Below are 18,276 nucleotides of genomic sequence, written 5' to 3'. Positions count from 1 at the left end.
GATATTTATGAAAAAAATTTTAAACCTAAGGGCCTAATTTCTACCTGGTATTTTCCTTCAAGAAAGTCATAACTTAAAGCCCTGATTAAAAGGCTGTATTACCGGATGGCTGTTCGTAAGCATTGAACAAGGGTCTATGTTTTCTAAATGACTTCATGAAAATTAGAAAATTTGTCTGTAGTACTTAGAGTGTGCAGTTATGTTTTTCTTATAAATAATTTGGAGTAAATACATTAAAAGAGTATTCTGGGGCTTCCCTGGTGGCGCAGTGGTTGAGAGTCCGCCTGCCGATGCAGGGGACACAGGTTCGTGCCCCGGTCCGGGAGGATCCCACATGCCGCGGAGCGGCTGGGCCCTGTGCGTCCGGAGCCTGTGCTCCACAACAGTGAGAGGCCCACGCACAGCAAAAAAAAAAAAAAAAAAAAAAAAAAAAAAAGAGTATTCTGCATATATAAATCACTCTGATGAATGGATACTTTTTAATTCATAAATTGCATTAGTACTCATCCTGATGGGCATATATGAGTGCCTTACATATTCTAGTCAGAAAAGTCCTTGCCAACTGAACTATTACCACATATGGCAACCCTTCATTTAGCAGAGCAGATATACAGTATAACCTTTTTATAATGATAATAGATTTTCTGCTTCACTCTCACCAATATCTAATAATAAACACTTAATGGACATTTCACCCTCTTTTTCTCTTATATGACACTTTCTACCAACAGTACCAATATTTCCAAACTGAAGAATGAAAGTGAATATGCTTTATCAGCATTTTATCTTAGGGCAATCTGTTTTATAACATGGATCCCATTACAAGTGTTTATGGCACAATTTCTGTATTTTGGAAGTGGGCATTTTGCTAAGGAAAATCTGAAAAGAGCTGATTTCACTTTTAGTGATTGTTAATTTAATAAAGCTGATGTGAGGAGGGATTTTTGAAGTACGTGGAGGGATAATTTTGATACTTAATCAGGCCTAAAGTACTTTTTTAAAAGAGGAATCTTTTGTATATTATTAAGCCAGCTATTGGAATATTATTATTCCAAGTTACTAACTTTTGGAAAATTTATAATGTAGCAGTTTTTATGATATTTTGGAAAGTTTTTATGGTGAGACTGTTTCTTTCCTGACAGGTGTATTCCTTGCAAAGGTTCTCGATTTCCTCCCACCCTTCCACGCCCTGCTGTAGCTGTATTACCCTTTAAGCTTCCTTACTGTCAGACTGCCACAGAGAAAGGACAAATGGAGGTATGCACAAATCTTACCTTGACACTCTGAGTTTGATAATACCCTGCCTGTGACACAGGCATTTAGAATTATTCTGATGACCAGTGTTGAGTATTCATTACTTTATAATTAAAGAAATAGCAGTAGCTGTGAGGGAGGAGGGCTGCTTCCAGGGACTTTGTCTAAGAGGTAAATGGGTGTGACTGTCAGGGCCTCACTAGGGTAAGGCGCTCACTCTCGGGCTTGGACAAGTGCCTAAGAGGACAATGCCTTCATGAATTTTGTACCCTTAGGCACCTTACTCCTAGCACTGTGTCATCAAAAGTCATTCGATATCTTGCAGTTAGTTATTCTAAACAAGAAGCAAATCAGCTTATAAAAATCGAGTTTACTAAGTTCTCTGAGCATCAACTATGATAGCTAGGAAACTTTAAAATGCTATATACAGTTGACCCTTGAAGAACATGGGTTTGAACTGTGTGGGTCCATTTATACGTGGGTTTTTTTCAGTAGTAAATACTACAGTACAGCACCATGCAAGATTGGTTGAATCTGAGGATGCCGAACCTCAGATATGGAGGAACCGCATATATATGGAGGGCTGACTATAAGTTATATGCAGATTTTCAACTACACAGAGGGTAGGCACCTCTACCTGCTACATTGTTCAAGGGTCACTGTATTTCCCTGTTTTTTTTTTTTAAGGATAGAAGATAAAGTCAAGCCATAATATCACATTAGAATTGTAAAATAAGCTGTAGAAAGGAATATTTCAGAAAATATTTTATTCAGAAACTGGTATCATATGATAAATGTTTAACACTTGCGTGGTATTCGACTGATAGTTGGCTCTAAGCAGTTTTTCCACTTTTGCAGGAACAGTACTGGCGTTCAGTTATGTTTCACAACCACCTTGATTATTTAGCTAAAAATGGTTATGAATATGAAGAGAGCACTAAAAATCAAGCAATAAAAGAACAACAGGAACTTTTAATGAAAATGCTTGCGGTGAGTAAAATAAGTATAGTGGGGAAGAAAAGTTAATTTTTTTTCTCTAGGTTGAATTTCTTAATGGTATGTGAATTAGCACCAGGTTCCACAACCTAGAATTCCTAAGTTGTATCTGGTGGTGTTTTTCTCCCTTAAAAGTTCTGTTTCCCAGTTCACGTTGCATATAAAATATTTACGACATTGCCTTGTATCTAAGATCATAGGAAGAAATAAACTCTTCTGGTGCTACCTCCCTGTTTTGTTTTTGCCGACTGGTCTGTGTTTTAATAGGCGCTGTAGGTGATTCAGATGCTTATTAATAAAGTTTGAGGACTGGCTCTAGCTCCTGCTCTTATCATGTGCAGCAAATAAAGTTTGAGTGTAGACTTTTAGGTCTGCAGGCTGAGCAGTCTTAAGAACTTTGATCAGGCTTTTAGACATGCCTGCCTTTTGTTATCCTCTTAGGTAAAAGTTTGTCTGTAGCCAGTGACCAGGTTTGGTCCCCTGGATATTTAAATACATTTATCTTTAGAGATAAAAAACTTTTTGAAACATAAGATTCATAAGTGTGTGTCCTCATTCCAGGTTGGCTTATGAGGTGAAGTATAATGTAATTTCTTCTGTGCTCTTCTTGGACTAGACTGTAAACACCTTGAGGGCAGTGACCATGTCCTGTTCACTAATGTATGCCAGGCACTGATGTAGTGTCTGATACATAGTGCACCTCAGTATTTCCTAAGAGAGTAAACGGCCCAGACTTGCCATTTTAAAGTTGAGGGAAAAAACTTCTGAGGGCAAAGTGATATCTGAGACCACAGAGCTTATTGTAACTTGTCTCCAAAAGGTGATATTCACTGCTGTCACCTCTATGCAACACTGCCTTGCATTTAGTATTAAAGAAATTTAATTAGTTTACTATAGAGTAAGTTTTGTTCCATTCACAAAGTCCCATTTGTACACCAACATGAACTAGTAACCTTTTTATTTTCTACAGCGTATGTAAGGAAACATGTTTGATTTATTTACCATTTAGCCGTAGAGGAGCTTTTCCGCTGGAGTGCAGCGTTCCTCAGCAGGGTGCTAGTAGCATCCTGTTAGTTCTTTAGCATTCCTGCCCCCAGGCAAATGCCCATAGTTCCACCTAATTACTGGGAAAACCATACTACTTTTTTTTTTTTTTTTTTTTTTTTTTTTGTGTGGTACGCGGGCCTCTCACTGCTGCGGCCTCTCCCGTTGCGGAGCACAGGCTCCGGACGCGCAGGCCCAGCAGCCATGGCTCACGGGCCCAGCCGCTCCGCGGCACGCGGGATCCTCCCAGGCCAGGGCACGAACCCGTGTCCCCTGCATCGACAGGCGGACTCTCAACCACTGCGCCACCAGGGAAGCCCCAACCATACTACTTTGATTTCCAAATGCCCTCTGAGGCAGAGTACCACCCTGATTGAGAAGTACTGCTTACAGATAAGTGATTCTGGAAAACTTGAGAAGGACATGCAGGTAAATATCTAAAGCGTCTATGCTGATGTATCAGACTTGACATGTCTAAGTAACAAAGTAATACTTCTGTGAATTATGAGACCTTTAGTAGTCTTCGAAATATTAGTTTTCCTCACATTGTACTTCAGTTGCCTCACTTTGAGTCGTCAAAATTCATACCAAAAGAAAAAGTCATGATAAATGAATGTTTTTCGTTTTATATTGTAAGCATAAAAAATAGAGCAAGAAAAAGTAGGTTGTTTGCTAATTTGGAAGTTGTATAACTGTTTCTGGTGGTTAGAGATCATAGACAATCATACTTAAAAAGCTAATGGGGGGGCTTCCCTGGGGGTGCAGTGGTTGAGAGTCCACCTGCCAGTGCAGGGGACACGGGTTCGTGCCCCGGTCCGGGAGGATCCCACATGCCGCGGAGCGGCTGGGCCTGTGAGCCGTGGCCTCTGAGCCTGTGCTCTGCAACGGGAGAGGCCACAACAGTGAGAGGCCCGCATACCGCAAAAGGAAAAAAAAAAAAAAAAAAAAAGCTAATGGGTAAATCTGTTTGCCCACCCACATTAACTTAGTAGCATTTGTGTGCCAATTCTACGCAAAGTAATAACAAATCATTTACAATTTATTCTTTCTTTCAATTTGCTACCCTGTTTTGTGAGTGCAGGTGGTGGAATGGGCAGGAAAACAAATTTAGGAGAACCATTTTTGAATTTTTAAATAAATCTCTTACTCCTTGCAATCAATAACTTGAAATGATATGTCATATTTCATTGTTGATTGTAAAATGCACCAGTATTTTACTTATTTAAGTCACTAAGACAGAAAGAAATGCTGCCATTTAAACTGACTCACCGTCAATTGTAAGATGGTTCTCAACTTCAGAGAGAGATGTTAAAATGTGTAAAAATGTGCCTCTTAGAATCAGGGATACAATATCTAGAAAACTTTTCTCAGTTCTACTAGTAGTATCATTCTTTTATTTTTAAAAAGTTTTACTCAACATAATTTGACTTTTTCCCCCCTTTTTTTCCTTTAGCTTTCTTGTAAACTGGAGCGGGAATTTCGTTGTGTGGAACTTGCTGATCTAATGACTCAAAATGCTGTGAATTTAGCCATTAAATATGCTTCTCGTTCTCGGAGATTAATATTGGCCCAGAGACTTAGTGAACTGGCTGTAGAGAAAGCAGCAGAATCGGCAGCCACCCAAGCTGAAGAAGAGGAAGAAGAAGAAGAGAATTTCAAAAAAAAGTTGAATGCTGGGTAAGAAATGTTTGAGTTTTACCATCCTGAATATTGACTTGGTCTTTTTATAGCCCTTTATTGAATAATATCATTGTCTTTTAGTTACAGTAATACTCCTACAGAGTGGAGTCAGCCAAGGCTCAGAAATCAAGTTGAAGAGGATTCAGAGGATACTGGAGAAGCTGATGATATAGAAGAAAAACCAGAAATACATAAACATGGTAAGATAACATTTTTAAGGCAGTTTAAAGATGAGATGTGTCATGTGTGTGACTTCTCCCCTTTTACTTGGCTGAGGGATATTGAATACCCATACTTTTTCAAGACGTCTTTCCTGTCTGATTGTTGATTACAGAAGATGACTTTATCTTCCCATTTACATTGTATTGTTTTATCTTAATTATTCTGTAGGAGAAAACCCATTTTTCAAAAGTGTAAATTCCTCTGATATGCCAGCTATTAAGTCAGGTAAGAAAATTTGGATTTTGTAATATCGAGAAAATTTTGAAGTAGTCTTTACAGTGATACATCTACTCAAATACACCTTACTCTTCAGGGCCTGCTTTGTTGTTGTTGTTTTTAATCAGAAATGTTTGTGAAACAGTGGTCATTTAACAAATACTTATTAAATGCCTATTTTGTGTCTAGTATTTGCCTGGGGTGGGGGGCTACAGTGGTCAAGTAGACATGTATGTTTGATCCCTGCATAAACATTATAGTACCAGCTGGCTTTTAAAAGTGTACATATATATGTTTGATTTTAGTATACTTTTACATGTGTACAGATTATTAAAAGAGCATATGACAGGTGGCTGTAATCTAGTCAGTGGTGGGGGATGGTTTGGGACCCCAAGGAAGGCCTCATGGAATGTTTATTTATTTTATTTTATTTTATTTATTTATTTGTGGTACGCGGGCCTCTCACTGTTGTGGCCTCTCCCGTTGTGGAGCACAGGCTCCGGACGCGCAGGCTCAGCAGCCATGGCTCACGGGCCCAGCCGCTCCGCGGCATGTGGGATCTTCCCGGACTGGGGCACGAACCCATGTCCCCTGCATCGGCAGGTGGACTCTCAACCACTGCGCCACCAGGGAAGCCCTATTTTATTTTTTAAATTTATTTTTGGCTGCACTGGGTCTTCATTGCTGTGCGTGGGCTTTCTCTAGTTGCGGCGAGCGGGGGCTGCTCTTCATTGTGGCGCGCGGGCTTCTTATCGCGGTGGAGTACGGGCTCTAGGCCCACGGGCTTCAGTCGATGTGGCACACGGGCTTAGTAGTTGTGGCGCAGGGGCTTAGTTGCTCTGCAGCATGGGGGATCTTCCCAGACCAGGGCTGTAACCCGTGTCCCCTGCATTGGCAGGCAGATTCTTAACCACTGCGCCACCAGGGAAGCTGCCATGTGGAATGTTTAAAGCAGAGATCTAAAGGATGAATGAGTCAGCCATGCAAAGGTGGGTGGGAGCAGAAGCAGAAGAAATGCATGTGGGCTTAAGGAACAGCATGTGTGAAGACTATAAGAGAGGCTTGAAGAGCACAGAGAGCAAAGAGAAAGTGGTGCTGAATGGTTTTGGAGCAATGAGCAGGAGCCAGACCTTGCAGATCCATGTAGGCCATGGTAGGATTTGGACCTTTATTCTGAGGTTGCTGGGAGGCTGTTGTAGGTTTTAATGAGGGGCAGAGTATGGCACACTGTGAAGAGGAGGACTGTATATAAGGAGACTTCTGAGGTAGTCCCAAGTGAGATTGAATAGACTGGGGTGGTGGTGATTGCTGGCAGAAAGCATGGAGGAATTGAAGAGGTGTTTCTGAAGATGATATAGAGAGGATGGAAGTTCAGGGTGTGAAGAATAACTGTCAGTTTCTGGCTTGAGTACTTGAATGAATGATGGTGCCATTTACTGAGTCAGGAAACACTAGGAAAACGTAGGTTTAGATAGGTGGATGATGAATTACTATTGGCTGTTCAGGAAAGTAGTATCTCTGGGATGGAGATGTAAAGTGAAAATTGTTGACATAAGTATAGCAGTTTAAACCATGGGTATGGGTGAGTGAGCACTGGGGGAGGATCAAAGTGAGGAGAAAAATGAGGTTAGGCCTAGAGAGGAGGAGGACGAACCATCAAAAGAAAGTGAGGAAGGAGGTAAGCCAGGGAATGCAGTATCTCAGAAGTCAAAGGGGAGATAGTATCAAGAAGAAAGGAACACTCCGCTATGTGGAATACTGTTGAGAGGTCAAACAAGGTGATGGCTGGAAAAGATCCACCAGTTTTGGCTGCATAGGGTTTACTGAGTGCTTAGCAAGAGCAGATTCTGCAGGGTAGTAAGGCTGGAAACCATGTATTGGATGGAGGAACATGTGAATAGTGAGGAAATGGGAATAGCTGTGTAGACAACTCTTGAGAAATTTGGCTGCTTAGGGGAGGTGAGGGAAAATGATATGGGGGGCGAGAAGGGGATGTGGCAGAGAGCGTGTTTGGTTTTTGTTTGTTTCTTTAAGTTGGGGAACTTGAGCCAATAAAGAAGGAAAAGTCAAAGATGACACGTGTAGCCATTGATAACACAAGTTTCTTGAAAAGCAGGAGTGGGTGGGATCTAGAGCATTTGTAGAGGAATTATTAACTAGCTAAAATAAGGCACCATTCTTCCCTGGTAACAGGAGAAAAGAAGAGATCTCTACATATTGTATCTGTCTATTTCATAGTGGCAAATTGGGATAGTTCCCATCATCTAATAGCTTTTATTTTGTCTTAGAAATAGGAAGGAGGTCATATATAGTTATTAATAGTTTTAAAGTTGCAAAGTATGTTATTTTCATATAATACAGATTAAAATATTCCATAATTCTTATAGAAGTCATAAGTCTTCTGAGTTTTACCACTATTAAGTGAGGGTTTCTTTCTTATGAAAGGTGCAGTTACCTCTAGCAACCAAGGACGAATAAACCCCTTCAAGGTAAACTCTTTCCAGTGATGTTTTCTATTATTTAAATACATTTCCATACAGAGAAATATTTCCAAACTACCAGACAACCCTCCCCAGACTTAAGAGGCATTCAAGACTGCAACAGATTAAATTTTAAAATATTTAAATAAGTAAATATTTTAAAATAAACAAAGATGAAAGCAGCACTAGTTCCTGCTTGGACCAGGAGTTACATTTTCTACTTATCTTCTGAGAACCTACAGTTTTGAAGGTTTTCAAAACTTGGGGATGTGGTATTTGGGAATATGCGCATCAGTCTTAATTTGGATTATACCAAATATATTCATTTCCGAAGGTGAGACTACAATACAAACTTAACAGAAATTTAAAGGAAAAATAAATCTCTTGGCATTTTTTTTTCTTCTTTAAACATTAAATGTTAATATTAGTTTGCTTTGTAGGTATCAGGCAATTCCAAAGAGCCATCCATTTCAGTGAATTCAGTACGTTCAACTAATATTTTAGACAATATGAACAAATCATCCAAGAAATCTACTGCACTTAATCGAGCTACAAATTATGAAAAGTCTCCAGTTATAAAGCCTCTGGTTCCAAAACCAAAGTCTAAGCAGGTATGATTTCACCTGCCCTCATCTGCAGTACACAACTCATAGTCTGTTTGTCTTACTTTAGTTTTGTTCACTCTTTCAGGTATGAGACAGGAGGCTCCAGTTGTTTATAAGTGATTGTCTAGTGAGGGCAATGGTTCTCAATTCTGGTTTTGCATCAGAATCACTTTTTTAAAATATGTAGACCCAGGACAGGGACTCATGCATCTATCTGTATTTTTTTTCATTTTCCACATGGTTCTGATGCATGTCCCTATTTAATGACAGCTGGTTTAGTACCTAGCCCTAATCTTCCCTTGTTCTGTATTCTGATTTTGCCTCCCAGATTGTGTCCCAGTTTTGGTATTTTATCACAGATTTGTCATCAGTAAAATAGACCTATCATTTGTATTTTCCATTTCATATAATTTTATTCATCTAGAATACATGAAATTTGAGGTACAGTTTTTTGGGGTTGTGTGTGTGTGTTTATACATGTTTATTTTCAACAGAGAACCTCTCGGGACTTCACACGTTGGTGTAAGAATTCTAAATAATTATATTTCTCCACATTTTTCAAAATTTGCTTGTAACATATAAAATCATACTAGATTTTGTTGCGGTATTCATTATGTTTGTTTTTACAGGCATCTGCAGCATCCTTTTTCTGGAAAAGAACTTCCCAAGCTGATAAGACTGAGGAAGTAAAAGAAGAAAATCCTAAAAATCCATCATCTGAAACCCCAGCTATGTGTCCTCAAAACACTGAAAACCAAAGGTCAGTACATAGAGAAATTTAGTGTTCTCAAGATGTAGTATTCCAGTAAAAGGCATACAGAAGTAGCAATACAAAATTATGTGGCCCTGTTATTCATTCATGTAAATAATATGTTGGCACAGGTAGTAGGCATTCTGAACACTTGTAACTTTAGGGAAGCCACAAATATTGATTAATGTCTATTTATATTACTTATTAAAGTATGCTTTGATAAACTGCATACATGTTTTAAATTGTGGATACGTTTTGCTGGGACACTATATTTTATAATTAGTTCACTTTTTCATTTGTTTGTTTTTAAATAGTTAGTGTAGTTACATGGGAGAAACACAGTCAAAAGATAGAAAAAGATTTGTGATGAAGAGTAAATCTTTTCCCTACCCACCCAGTTTTCCCTCCACAAATAGTCACTGCACAAGTTTCTTTATAGCCTTCTGGAATTATCCTATGCATGTACACTTAGATTTATCTGTTTTTTTGTTAGTTTTACAGAACTGGTAGTATACTCATTGTTCTGTGCCTTATTTTTTTCATTTAATAGCTTTTGCAGATGATTTCTTATTACTACATGAAGAGTTTCTTTAATCTTTTTACTTCCATTGAATGGCTATACCATAATTTATTTAGTTCTCTACTGGTGGACAAAAGGTAGTTGCTGGTCTTTTGCTAGTACAAATAGTAGTACAGTGAATAACTTTATATGAATATTATATACCTATAGCTGTAAGATGGATTCCTGTATGGTTCAAGCTAATGTACAATTGTAATTTCGATAGATATTGCAAAATTGTTCTGCATGGATGTTGTATTATTTTATACACCCCCAGCAATATGAGAGTTCCTATTTGTCCATATCCTGTTTGTCCACCAACTCAGTGTTACCAAATTTCTTGATCTCTTGTATGCTAGATTTATTTAAAATACATCAGCTAAATTGAAAAAGTCACCGTTTCATTTTTAGTGTTATGTATCTCATTTAACCAATATCTGACGTTAACCAATTTAATTTGAAGGGATAGCTGTGGTTTTTATTTTTTCCTATTTTGTTCTGAATTTGATTTAGGTATTAAACAGTGAAATTTTTATTTAAGAAGATTCCATTTTTTATACTATCAGGCTATACAGAAAAAAAGTGCTCAGTAAATATTAAATGTTTGCATTAAATCTTCACTTGTGACCTAAAGACAGTTTGTGTCAGAACTGAAATCTAATGAAACTGACAAGTATGCTGTGTCCATGCTTTACATAATAATGGTACAAGAAAGGACCCACACTCTCAGGTCAGCTGTGAGGGCAGGGGTGAGGAGCTTGAGAGAAGTCATGACGATTTCCAATAGCTGGTTTGGGAAATGGAGAAAGGCTACCAAAGATGCATGGAAGGGTTATATTGGGCTAGAGGGGCGAAGTAGGATTGGAGACCTTGAGCCTGTCAACATTCATAAAAGAGTTGAAAGTTCAGAGTTTTGCTGCACTTGGAAAATACAAATGTGAGTAATCCCTTTGAATTGATCTTATAAAGGATTTTTTCAGCTCATTATTCCTGCAGTCTCTAGGCAGTTTTAAGTAATATGTAATTATGAATATTAACGAGTGTAATTAACTGTGTCTCTCTTACTTTATATATAGGTATGCTAATGGTTAATCACTAACCTGAAAAATCATGAAGCACTTTTAAGACTGTCTTAATTATAAAATTTTTTTATATAACTGCTATTTTAGGCCAAAGACCGGGTTCCAGATGTGGCTGGAAGAAAACAGATGTAATATTTTGTCTGACAATCCTGACTTTTCAGATGAAGCAGACATAATAAAAGAAGGAATGGTTCGATTTAGAGTATTGTCAACTGAAGAAAGGAAGGTAAGTAAGGATAATTGTATTGAGAATGAGACTTTAGTGAATTCCTAGGGGTTTTTTTTGTTTCTTTTTTAATTGGGGTATAGTTGTTTTACAATGTTGTGTTAGTTTCTACTGTACAGCGAAGTGGAATTCCCTGTGCTATACAGCAGATTCTTATTAGTTATCTATTTTATACATATTAGTGTATATATATCAATCCCAATCTCCCAGTTCATCCCCCTGCCCTCACTTTCCCCACTTGCTGTCCATACGTTTGTTCTCTACATCTGTGTCTCTATTTCTGCCTTGCACACCAGTTCATCTGTACCATTTTTCCAGGTTCCACATATATGCGTTAATATACGATATTTGTTCTTCTCTTTCTGACTTACTTCACTCTGTATGACAATCTCTAGGTCCATCCACGTCTCTATAAATAACCCAATTTCATTCGTTTTTATGGTTGAGTAATATTCCATTGTATATAAGTACCACATCTTCTTTATCCATTCCTCTGTTGATGGACATTTAGGTTGCTTCCATGACCTGGCTATTGTAAATAGTGCTGTAGTGAACATTGGGGTGCATGTGTCTTTTTGAATTAGAGTTTTCTCTGGGTATATGCCCAGTAGTGGGATTGCTGGGTCATATGGTAATTCTATTTTTAATTTTTTAAGGAACCTCCATACTGTTCTCCATAGTGGCTGTGTCAGTTTACATTCCCACCAACAGTGCAAGAGGGTTCCCTTTTCTCCACACCTTCTCCGGCATTTATTGTTTATAGATTTTCTGATGATGCCCATTCTAACCTGTGTGAGGTGATACATCATTGTAGTTTTGATTTGCATTTCTCTAATAATTAGTGATGATGAGCAGCTTTTCATGTGCTTCTTGGCAATCTGTATGTCTTCTTTGGAGAAATGTCTATTTAGGTCTTCTGCCCATTTTTTGATTGGGTTGTTTGTTTTTTTGATATTGAGTTGCATGAGCTGTTTATATATTTTGGAGATTAATCCTTTGATTGTCCGTTGATTCATTTGCAAATATTTTCTCCCACTCTGAGGATTGTCTTTTTGTCTTGTTTATAGTTTCCTTTGCTATACAAAAGCTTTTAAGTTTCATTAGGTCCCATTTGTAAGGATAATTGTACTGAGATGGGGACTTCAGTGAATTCCCAGGTTTTAAAAATTCTTATAGAAAGTGCCTTTTTCTGTTTTTAGAAATTGAATACATTCTGATAAACTCTTGGTGGAGAGGAAATACAACAAGCAAAATGTCAGCTTTGACCCTATGGATATGTAATAATTATTATTTAGTGCTGATGGTTAATTTTTTGGCAGATGTACTGCTTACATCTGTATAAGTTTCTGCATATTGTAAGTTAGGGGAATACCCCAAGAAAAAGTGCATTACTTATCAAAAGCAAAAAAAGATTAATAAGTAAAAACGAAATTAATTCACATTTTTGGAGTACTACTCTAAAGTCCTTGTAAGCAGAATTTCTTAAAATGCTGTTTACTTACACGTTGAATACTAAATGATAATACTGCTTTGGGGGGGAAATCTGATGTTCTGTTCTAGCCTTTCATGTGGAAATTAGGACAGGTGGCTTGTACCTATTGCTCCTCGTGTCAGTTTCTGCCATGTGAAAGAAGGCTAAGAGCAGCTTTCTTTTGCAAGGGGAAGGATTGTGTGTGTTGTATCAATAAATCTCAGACTTCCCTTCCCTAGGAATGACTGCATGCAGCATGGGCACCTTGTGACATAGTTACCTTGATAAGCTGGTTTTTACGAATAAAACTAATGCAAAATTAGGAAGCTAGAAACTGGTCTTACCACCTAGCCTCCTTTAGAACCTCATTAGCATCTTTGTATTTCTCATTTTTTATAAGTATTTATAAAAGGATAAAAATTGTAAAGAATTAGATAAAATGACATCTGAATGAATAAGACCTTATTAGGAAAAGAGGAAGAGATTTGGCAAAAGTTGTGATTATGTTCTTGAATACTTAAAAATGTAATCAATATTTTTAGTGTGTAAACCTTAAACATTTCTTAAATCCAGTCTGTTAATGTGAAAAATACTACAGGTCAAATGGTCCCATTTCAACAAGAATGACTAGGAAGGAAAATAAAGTAGGAGGAGGAGGAATTGTTATAGATTAAAAGAGGTTTAAGAGGTAAATGAAATGAGTGAAGCTTGTTGGGTTCTTGCTTAGTGAGTAGAAACCAATCCCAAAAGAGTGTATACTGTATATAACGTTCCTGATATGACAAGGTGATGGGGATGAAGAACAGAGAACTGATTGCCAGGGGTTAGGGCCTGGGAGAGGAGTTGGGTGGGGCAACATGTGGGATCCTCGTGCTTATGGAACTACTGTTCTGTATCCTGAATGTGGTGGTAAATACACAGCCTACAATAGAATTATACACACACACACAAACAAGTAGAAATAAAAAAGGGGATTTTATCAATGTCAATATCCTAGTTGTAACAGCGCACTACAGTTTTGCAAGATGCAACCATTGAGGGAAACTGAGTAAAGGGAACACGGTGGCTTTCTGTATTATTTCCTACAACTGCATGGAAATCTATAATAATCTTAAAAGGTTTTCTTTCTAAAAAAGTACCTGCAGTTATAGTGTTTTGTACTTAATATGCTTAAATACAAGCAGAGTTTAGATTGAAATATTATAGAGGTAGAATGTAAATTTTTTAACGTGCCCTGCAATTAAGTAATAAAAGATTTGTTTAAAAAAAAAAAGAACCCTTAATGATTAGTTTAACAATTCAAATGCTAATTATGCTGCTTTACATAAAGGAATGTTGCATGCAAAAGTAACGAAATCATGTCCTTCCTATTTCTTTGTTAGTGCCTAAAAACTTTTCTCCTGCAATATTTTTATAAAGGCATGGGCTGCCAAGGCCAAAGGAGGAACTGCAAGTGATGGAGCTGAAGAAAAGAAACGAAAACGTGTGGTCGATGATAGTCACGAAACTGAAAACCAGAAAGAAAAAACGAAGGAGAATCTGAATTTGCCTAAAAAGCAAAAACCTTTAGATCTTTCTACGAATCAGAAACTGTCAGCTTTTGCATTTAATCAGGAATAGAGTAAGGAAGTGTACTTAGGAAAGTAATGGATTTTTTACTCATCTTTGATGAATCTAGACCTTTTAAAAAAAATCTTTAGGAAACTCTTTATATATTTTTAAAAGAGTTTAAAAACTGCTGTTTGTCTTTATAAGATACTGTAGTAATTATATTAGTGTAGGTAGCAGGGCACCTGTAAAAACTATCATCTCTTCAGATTGCTCTGCCCCCAAATGGAGGGCCATTCAGAAGCATTGTGGTCATGGTCACTGACTGGAGGCCACTGTCATGTCCCATTGGAAGCTGATTTGGTTTTGTTTCTTACCTTAAAAATCATCAAAGCCAAGGTCTTAAAACCTCTGAACATTGAAGTACCTTGCAGGGTTTTCCTTGTTTGGTTCATGTCATGTACTGGGAAGCACTACAGAAGCCCTCTTCCCATAGACTGCTCTCTATGTCTATACTGGCCCCAGGGGACCATGGTTTTTTTTTTTAGTATGGGCCCTAAACATGTAAATAATTTTGTAGATGAGACCTTTTGTTTGTTTTGGCAGTTTCTTCATATATTACCTTTAATTATTTGTGTAGCCTTTTTTTTTAAAAATAAAACTTGCACATTTCCATATTTAGCTTGATACGGTCTTCACATTGTATTTCCATGAAATGGAAGTGTTTCTAGAAAATATATTTTATATTTATTACCGTAATTTCTACCCCCCCCATCCTATTACACAGTATACACACAGAAGAGAATTGAAGATACTGTTTTGATAGCATTGCAGCCCAGCACATGATGTGCTCCTCGTAAGCTACTCTGGTTATCAGCATCAGCAGTGCTTTTCTGAGCAAGTCTTTGAAGCCTTGATAAGAGAGTGGTTGAAGAGTAATGGGAAGTGTTTAACTCCTCTTTTATTTTGAACAAACAAGATTTAATTAAGTAGTTCATACATTTTTTGGTTACTATTCTAAGCAGAACTTAATACAAATGCAGCCACTTAATGAGGGCAAAGTACAAGGGGTGGGGTTGGGTAGGGGGATAGTAGTAAAATAAAATCAGGTGACTCAAAATCTAGGGTAGTTTTATAGGTTGGAAGGAATAAAATATGTTGAAAATTTAGATGTATAGGAGCCAAAGGATATTCTTCGTCTCATAATGATTAAGGTTGCGAAGGAATACATTTCTGATTTTTTAGTTAGCAGCTGGTATTGAGAAACATTGTAGCATAGAGGTTAGGAGCACAGGTTTCAAAGCCAGACTACCTGGGCTCAAAGGACCACTGCAATACTACCAGCTAAATGACCTTGGGTAAGTTCTAGCCTTTGTCCACTCATCTGTAAAATGGGTATATTAATAGTAACTACTTTAGAGGGTTGTTATGAGAATTAAATGAGGTAAAAGCACTTACCTGGCACATAGTAATGTTTTATATACATATCAGCTATTGTTACTATGCTGTTGGCTGGTTCATCTTGCTTTGTCATTAGGTTTGATTCTGAATTAATTATGTATGAATTAATTTTGATTGCAAGATCCTGAAGTAAAAGTTTATTTATATTACTTTGGAAAGCATGTTTATAGACATGTATTTTGTTTGTACTTCCTCAACTTGCTTATTACCACAGTGTATAATACTTAAGGATATAATCCTTGATGTTATATTTCAGATCCATAGGAACCTGATAACACCAAGGATTTTCAAAAGGTTTTTTCTTTCTTTTGTTCCTTTGACCACGCTGTGCGGCATGCAGGATCTTAGTTCCCCGACCAGGGATCGAACCCATACCCCCTGGAGTGGAAGTGTGGAGTCTTAACCACTGGACCACCAGGGAAGTCCCTGCAAAAGGTTTTTTTAATCTCCTACTTTTGTTTGGTTGAAGGAAGGTTTTTGTATTGACCTGGTTTAATTTACAAATCAGAACTTTGAAACCAAGAAATATCATACTTATTCCTTTTGTATATAATATTAAACTTCTTTTAAGAAAAAAAAAAATCTTTGGGACTTCCCTGGTGGTCCAGTGGGCAAGACTGCACAGTCCCAATGCAGGGGGCCTGAGTTCAATCCCTGGTTGGGGAACTGGATCCTACATGCTGCAACTAAGAGTTCACATGCTGCAACTAAAATCTGGCGCAGCCAAATAAATAGATATTAAAAAAAAAATTTCCCCCAAAGTACCCTTTTTAGCCCTCCCCCTGCCGCCCAAATCTAGGATCAATCAAGAATGTTGAATTGGGACTTCCCTGGTGGTTCAGTGGTTAAGAATCCGCCTGCCAATGAAGAGGGCACATGTTCGAGCCCTGGTCTGGGAAGATCCACATGCCGTGGAGTAACTAAGCCCTTGCACCACAACTACTGAGCCTGCACTCTAGAGCCAGTGAGCCACAACTACTGAGCCCGTGTGCTACAGCTACTGAAGCCCATGCACCTAGAGCCAGTGCTCCGCAGCAAGAGAAGCCACTGCAGTGAGAAGCCCGTGCACTGCATCAAAGAGTAGCCCCCGCTCACCACAGCTAGAGAAAGCCTGCATGCAGCAACAAAGACCCAACGATGAAGACCCAATGCAGCCAAAAATAAATAAACAAATAAAATATTTTTTAAAAAAGAATATTGAATTGTATTTAATTATTAGAAGTATATACTTTTTAATAAAGGAAAGAGTGAGGAAGAACATCATCCCTAATCCTAATATCCAGAGATAACCACTGTTAACATTTTAGTGTATGTCATTAGGCTTTTTTCTGTATATGTGGTTTTTGTTTGTTTTTTTACATAGGTGTGCAGTCCAAATTCATGCTGAGTAGAGGCGTAAAGGAAAAAACAAAACAGCTCAAGCCTGCAGTTTAAAGTGTGGCCTTTTGCTTGTAGTGTTCCTATAATTGACACCAATTTCTCCCTACTCTGCAGCTGTGTCACCAAGGGCAAAAACGTATGGAGTAGAAAGTAAACATAATGGAATCAGAAAGCCAAAAGTTGGTTCTTTGAAAGACTGATAAATTAGAAAAATATCTGACAAGATTAATCATGATACAAAGAGAAAAGCATGAATAAGTAGTGTTAGGAATGAAAAGGAAATTATTAACTACAAAAACAGTACAGATTTTTTAAAGGTAAGAGGCTTATGATGGTCAGTTTTATGTGTCAACTGGCTAGGCTACCGATGTTATTCAGTCAAACACTAACCTATGTGTTGCTGTGAAGGTATTTTATAGATTGTTTTAAAGTTCATAATCAGTTGTCTTTAAGTAAGAGATTATCCTAGATAGTCTGCGTGGTCCCAGCTCAATCAGTTGAAAGGCCTTAAGAGCAGAACTGATAACTTCCCTGAAAGAGAAGAAGGTACCACACCTGTAGATCGCAGCTTCCACTCATGCCTTGAGATTTTTCAGCCTGCCTTTCCTGAAGGTCTCCCCTATGGTTTGGGATTTCAGACCTGCCTTCCAGCCTCCATAATCAGGTGAGTCAATTTCTTGCAATAAGTCAGTATATATATTCCTACCGGTTCTGTTTCTTCAGTTGAACACTGATTCAAGACTTTTAAACAGCTTTCTGACAGTAAGTTGGAAAATTCCAATGAAATCAACAAGTTTCTACAAAAAAGACTAAAATACTTAGGAATAAATTTAACAAGTGCAAAACTTATTCTTTGAACTACAAAACATTGTTGAAAGACATACAAGAAGACCCAAATAAATGGAAAGATCCTGTTTTTAGAGAGCAGAAGACTTACTAGTGTTAAGATGGCAATACCCCCCAAATTGATCTACAGATTCAATGCTATCCTATCAAAACCCCAGCTGGCTTCTTTGTAGAAAATGACAAGCTAATCCAAATGTTCATATAGAAAATCAAGGGACTTGGAATAGCCAAAATAATATTGAAAAAGAACAAGTTAGAGGATTCATACTTCCCAATTTAAAAACTACAAAGCTATATTAATCAAAACAGTGTGGTTCTGGCATGAGAATAGACCTACAGATCAATGGAATGGAGAGTCCAGGAATAAACTCTCACACTTAGAGTCAGTTGATTTTCGACAAGGTGCCAGGGCAAGTAAATGGGGAAAGGATAGTCTTTTTCCACAAACGGTGCTG

The 18,276-nt window shown here is 37.7% G+C and overlaps 1 protein-coding gene across 1 annotated transcript in view; it reads left to right on the top strand.

Annotated features, from left to right (window-relative positions):
* WDHD1 (WD repeat and HMG-box DNA binding protein 1) overlaps nucleotides 1-15,186 on the top strand; it is a 58,311-nt gene extending 43,125 nt beyond the window's left edge. Inside the window, exons 17-26 of the mRNA XM_032624800.1 lie at nucleotides 1,143-1,257; nucleotides 2,113-2,244; nucleotides 4,748-4,971; nucleotides 5,056-5,174; nucleotides 5,365-5,421; nucleotides 7,858-7,901; nucleotides 8,333-8,503; nucleotides 9,127-9,257; nucleotides 10,977-11,115; nucleotides 14,006-15,186. Of these exons, the coding sequence (XP_032480691.1) occupies nucleotides 1,143-1,257; nucleotides 2,113-2,244; nucleotides 4,748-4,971; nucleotides 5,056-5,174; nucleotides 5,365-5,421; nucleotides 7,858-7,901; nucleotides 8,333-8,503; nucleotides 9,127-9,257; nucleotides 10,977-11,115; nucleotides 14,006-14,206 (1,333 nt within the window). The 3' untranslated portion in view covers nucleotides 14,207-15,186. The remainder of the gene's footprint in view (nucleotides 1-1,142; nucleotides 1,258-2,112; nucleotides 2,245-4,747; nucleotides 4,972-5,055; nucleotides 5,175-5,364; nucleotides 5,422-7,857; nucleotides 7,902-8,332; nucleotides 8,504-9,126; nucleotides 9,258-10,976; nucleotides 11,116-14,005) is intronic.
* The last annotated feature ends 3,090 nt before the right edge of the window (nucleotides 15,187-18,276 follow it).

The sequence above is a fragment of the Phocoena sinus genome, chromosome 2, assembly GCF_008692025.1.
Source record: "Phocoena sinus isolate mPhoSin1 chromosome 2, mPhoSin1.pri, whole genome shotgun sequence".
In the NCBI taxonomy this organism is placed as follows: Eukaryota; Metazoa; Chordata; class Mammalia; order Artiodactyla; family Phocoenidae; genus Phocoena; species Phocoena sinus.
This window is presented reverse-complemented; position numbering and strand designations above follow the sequence as displayed.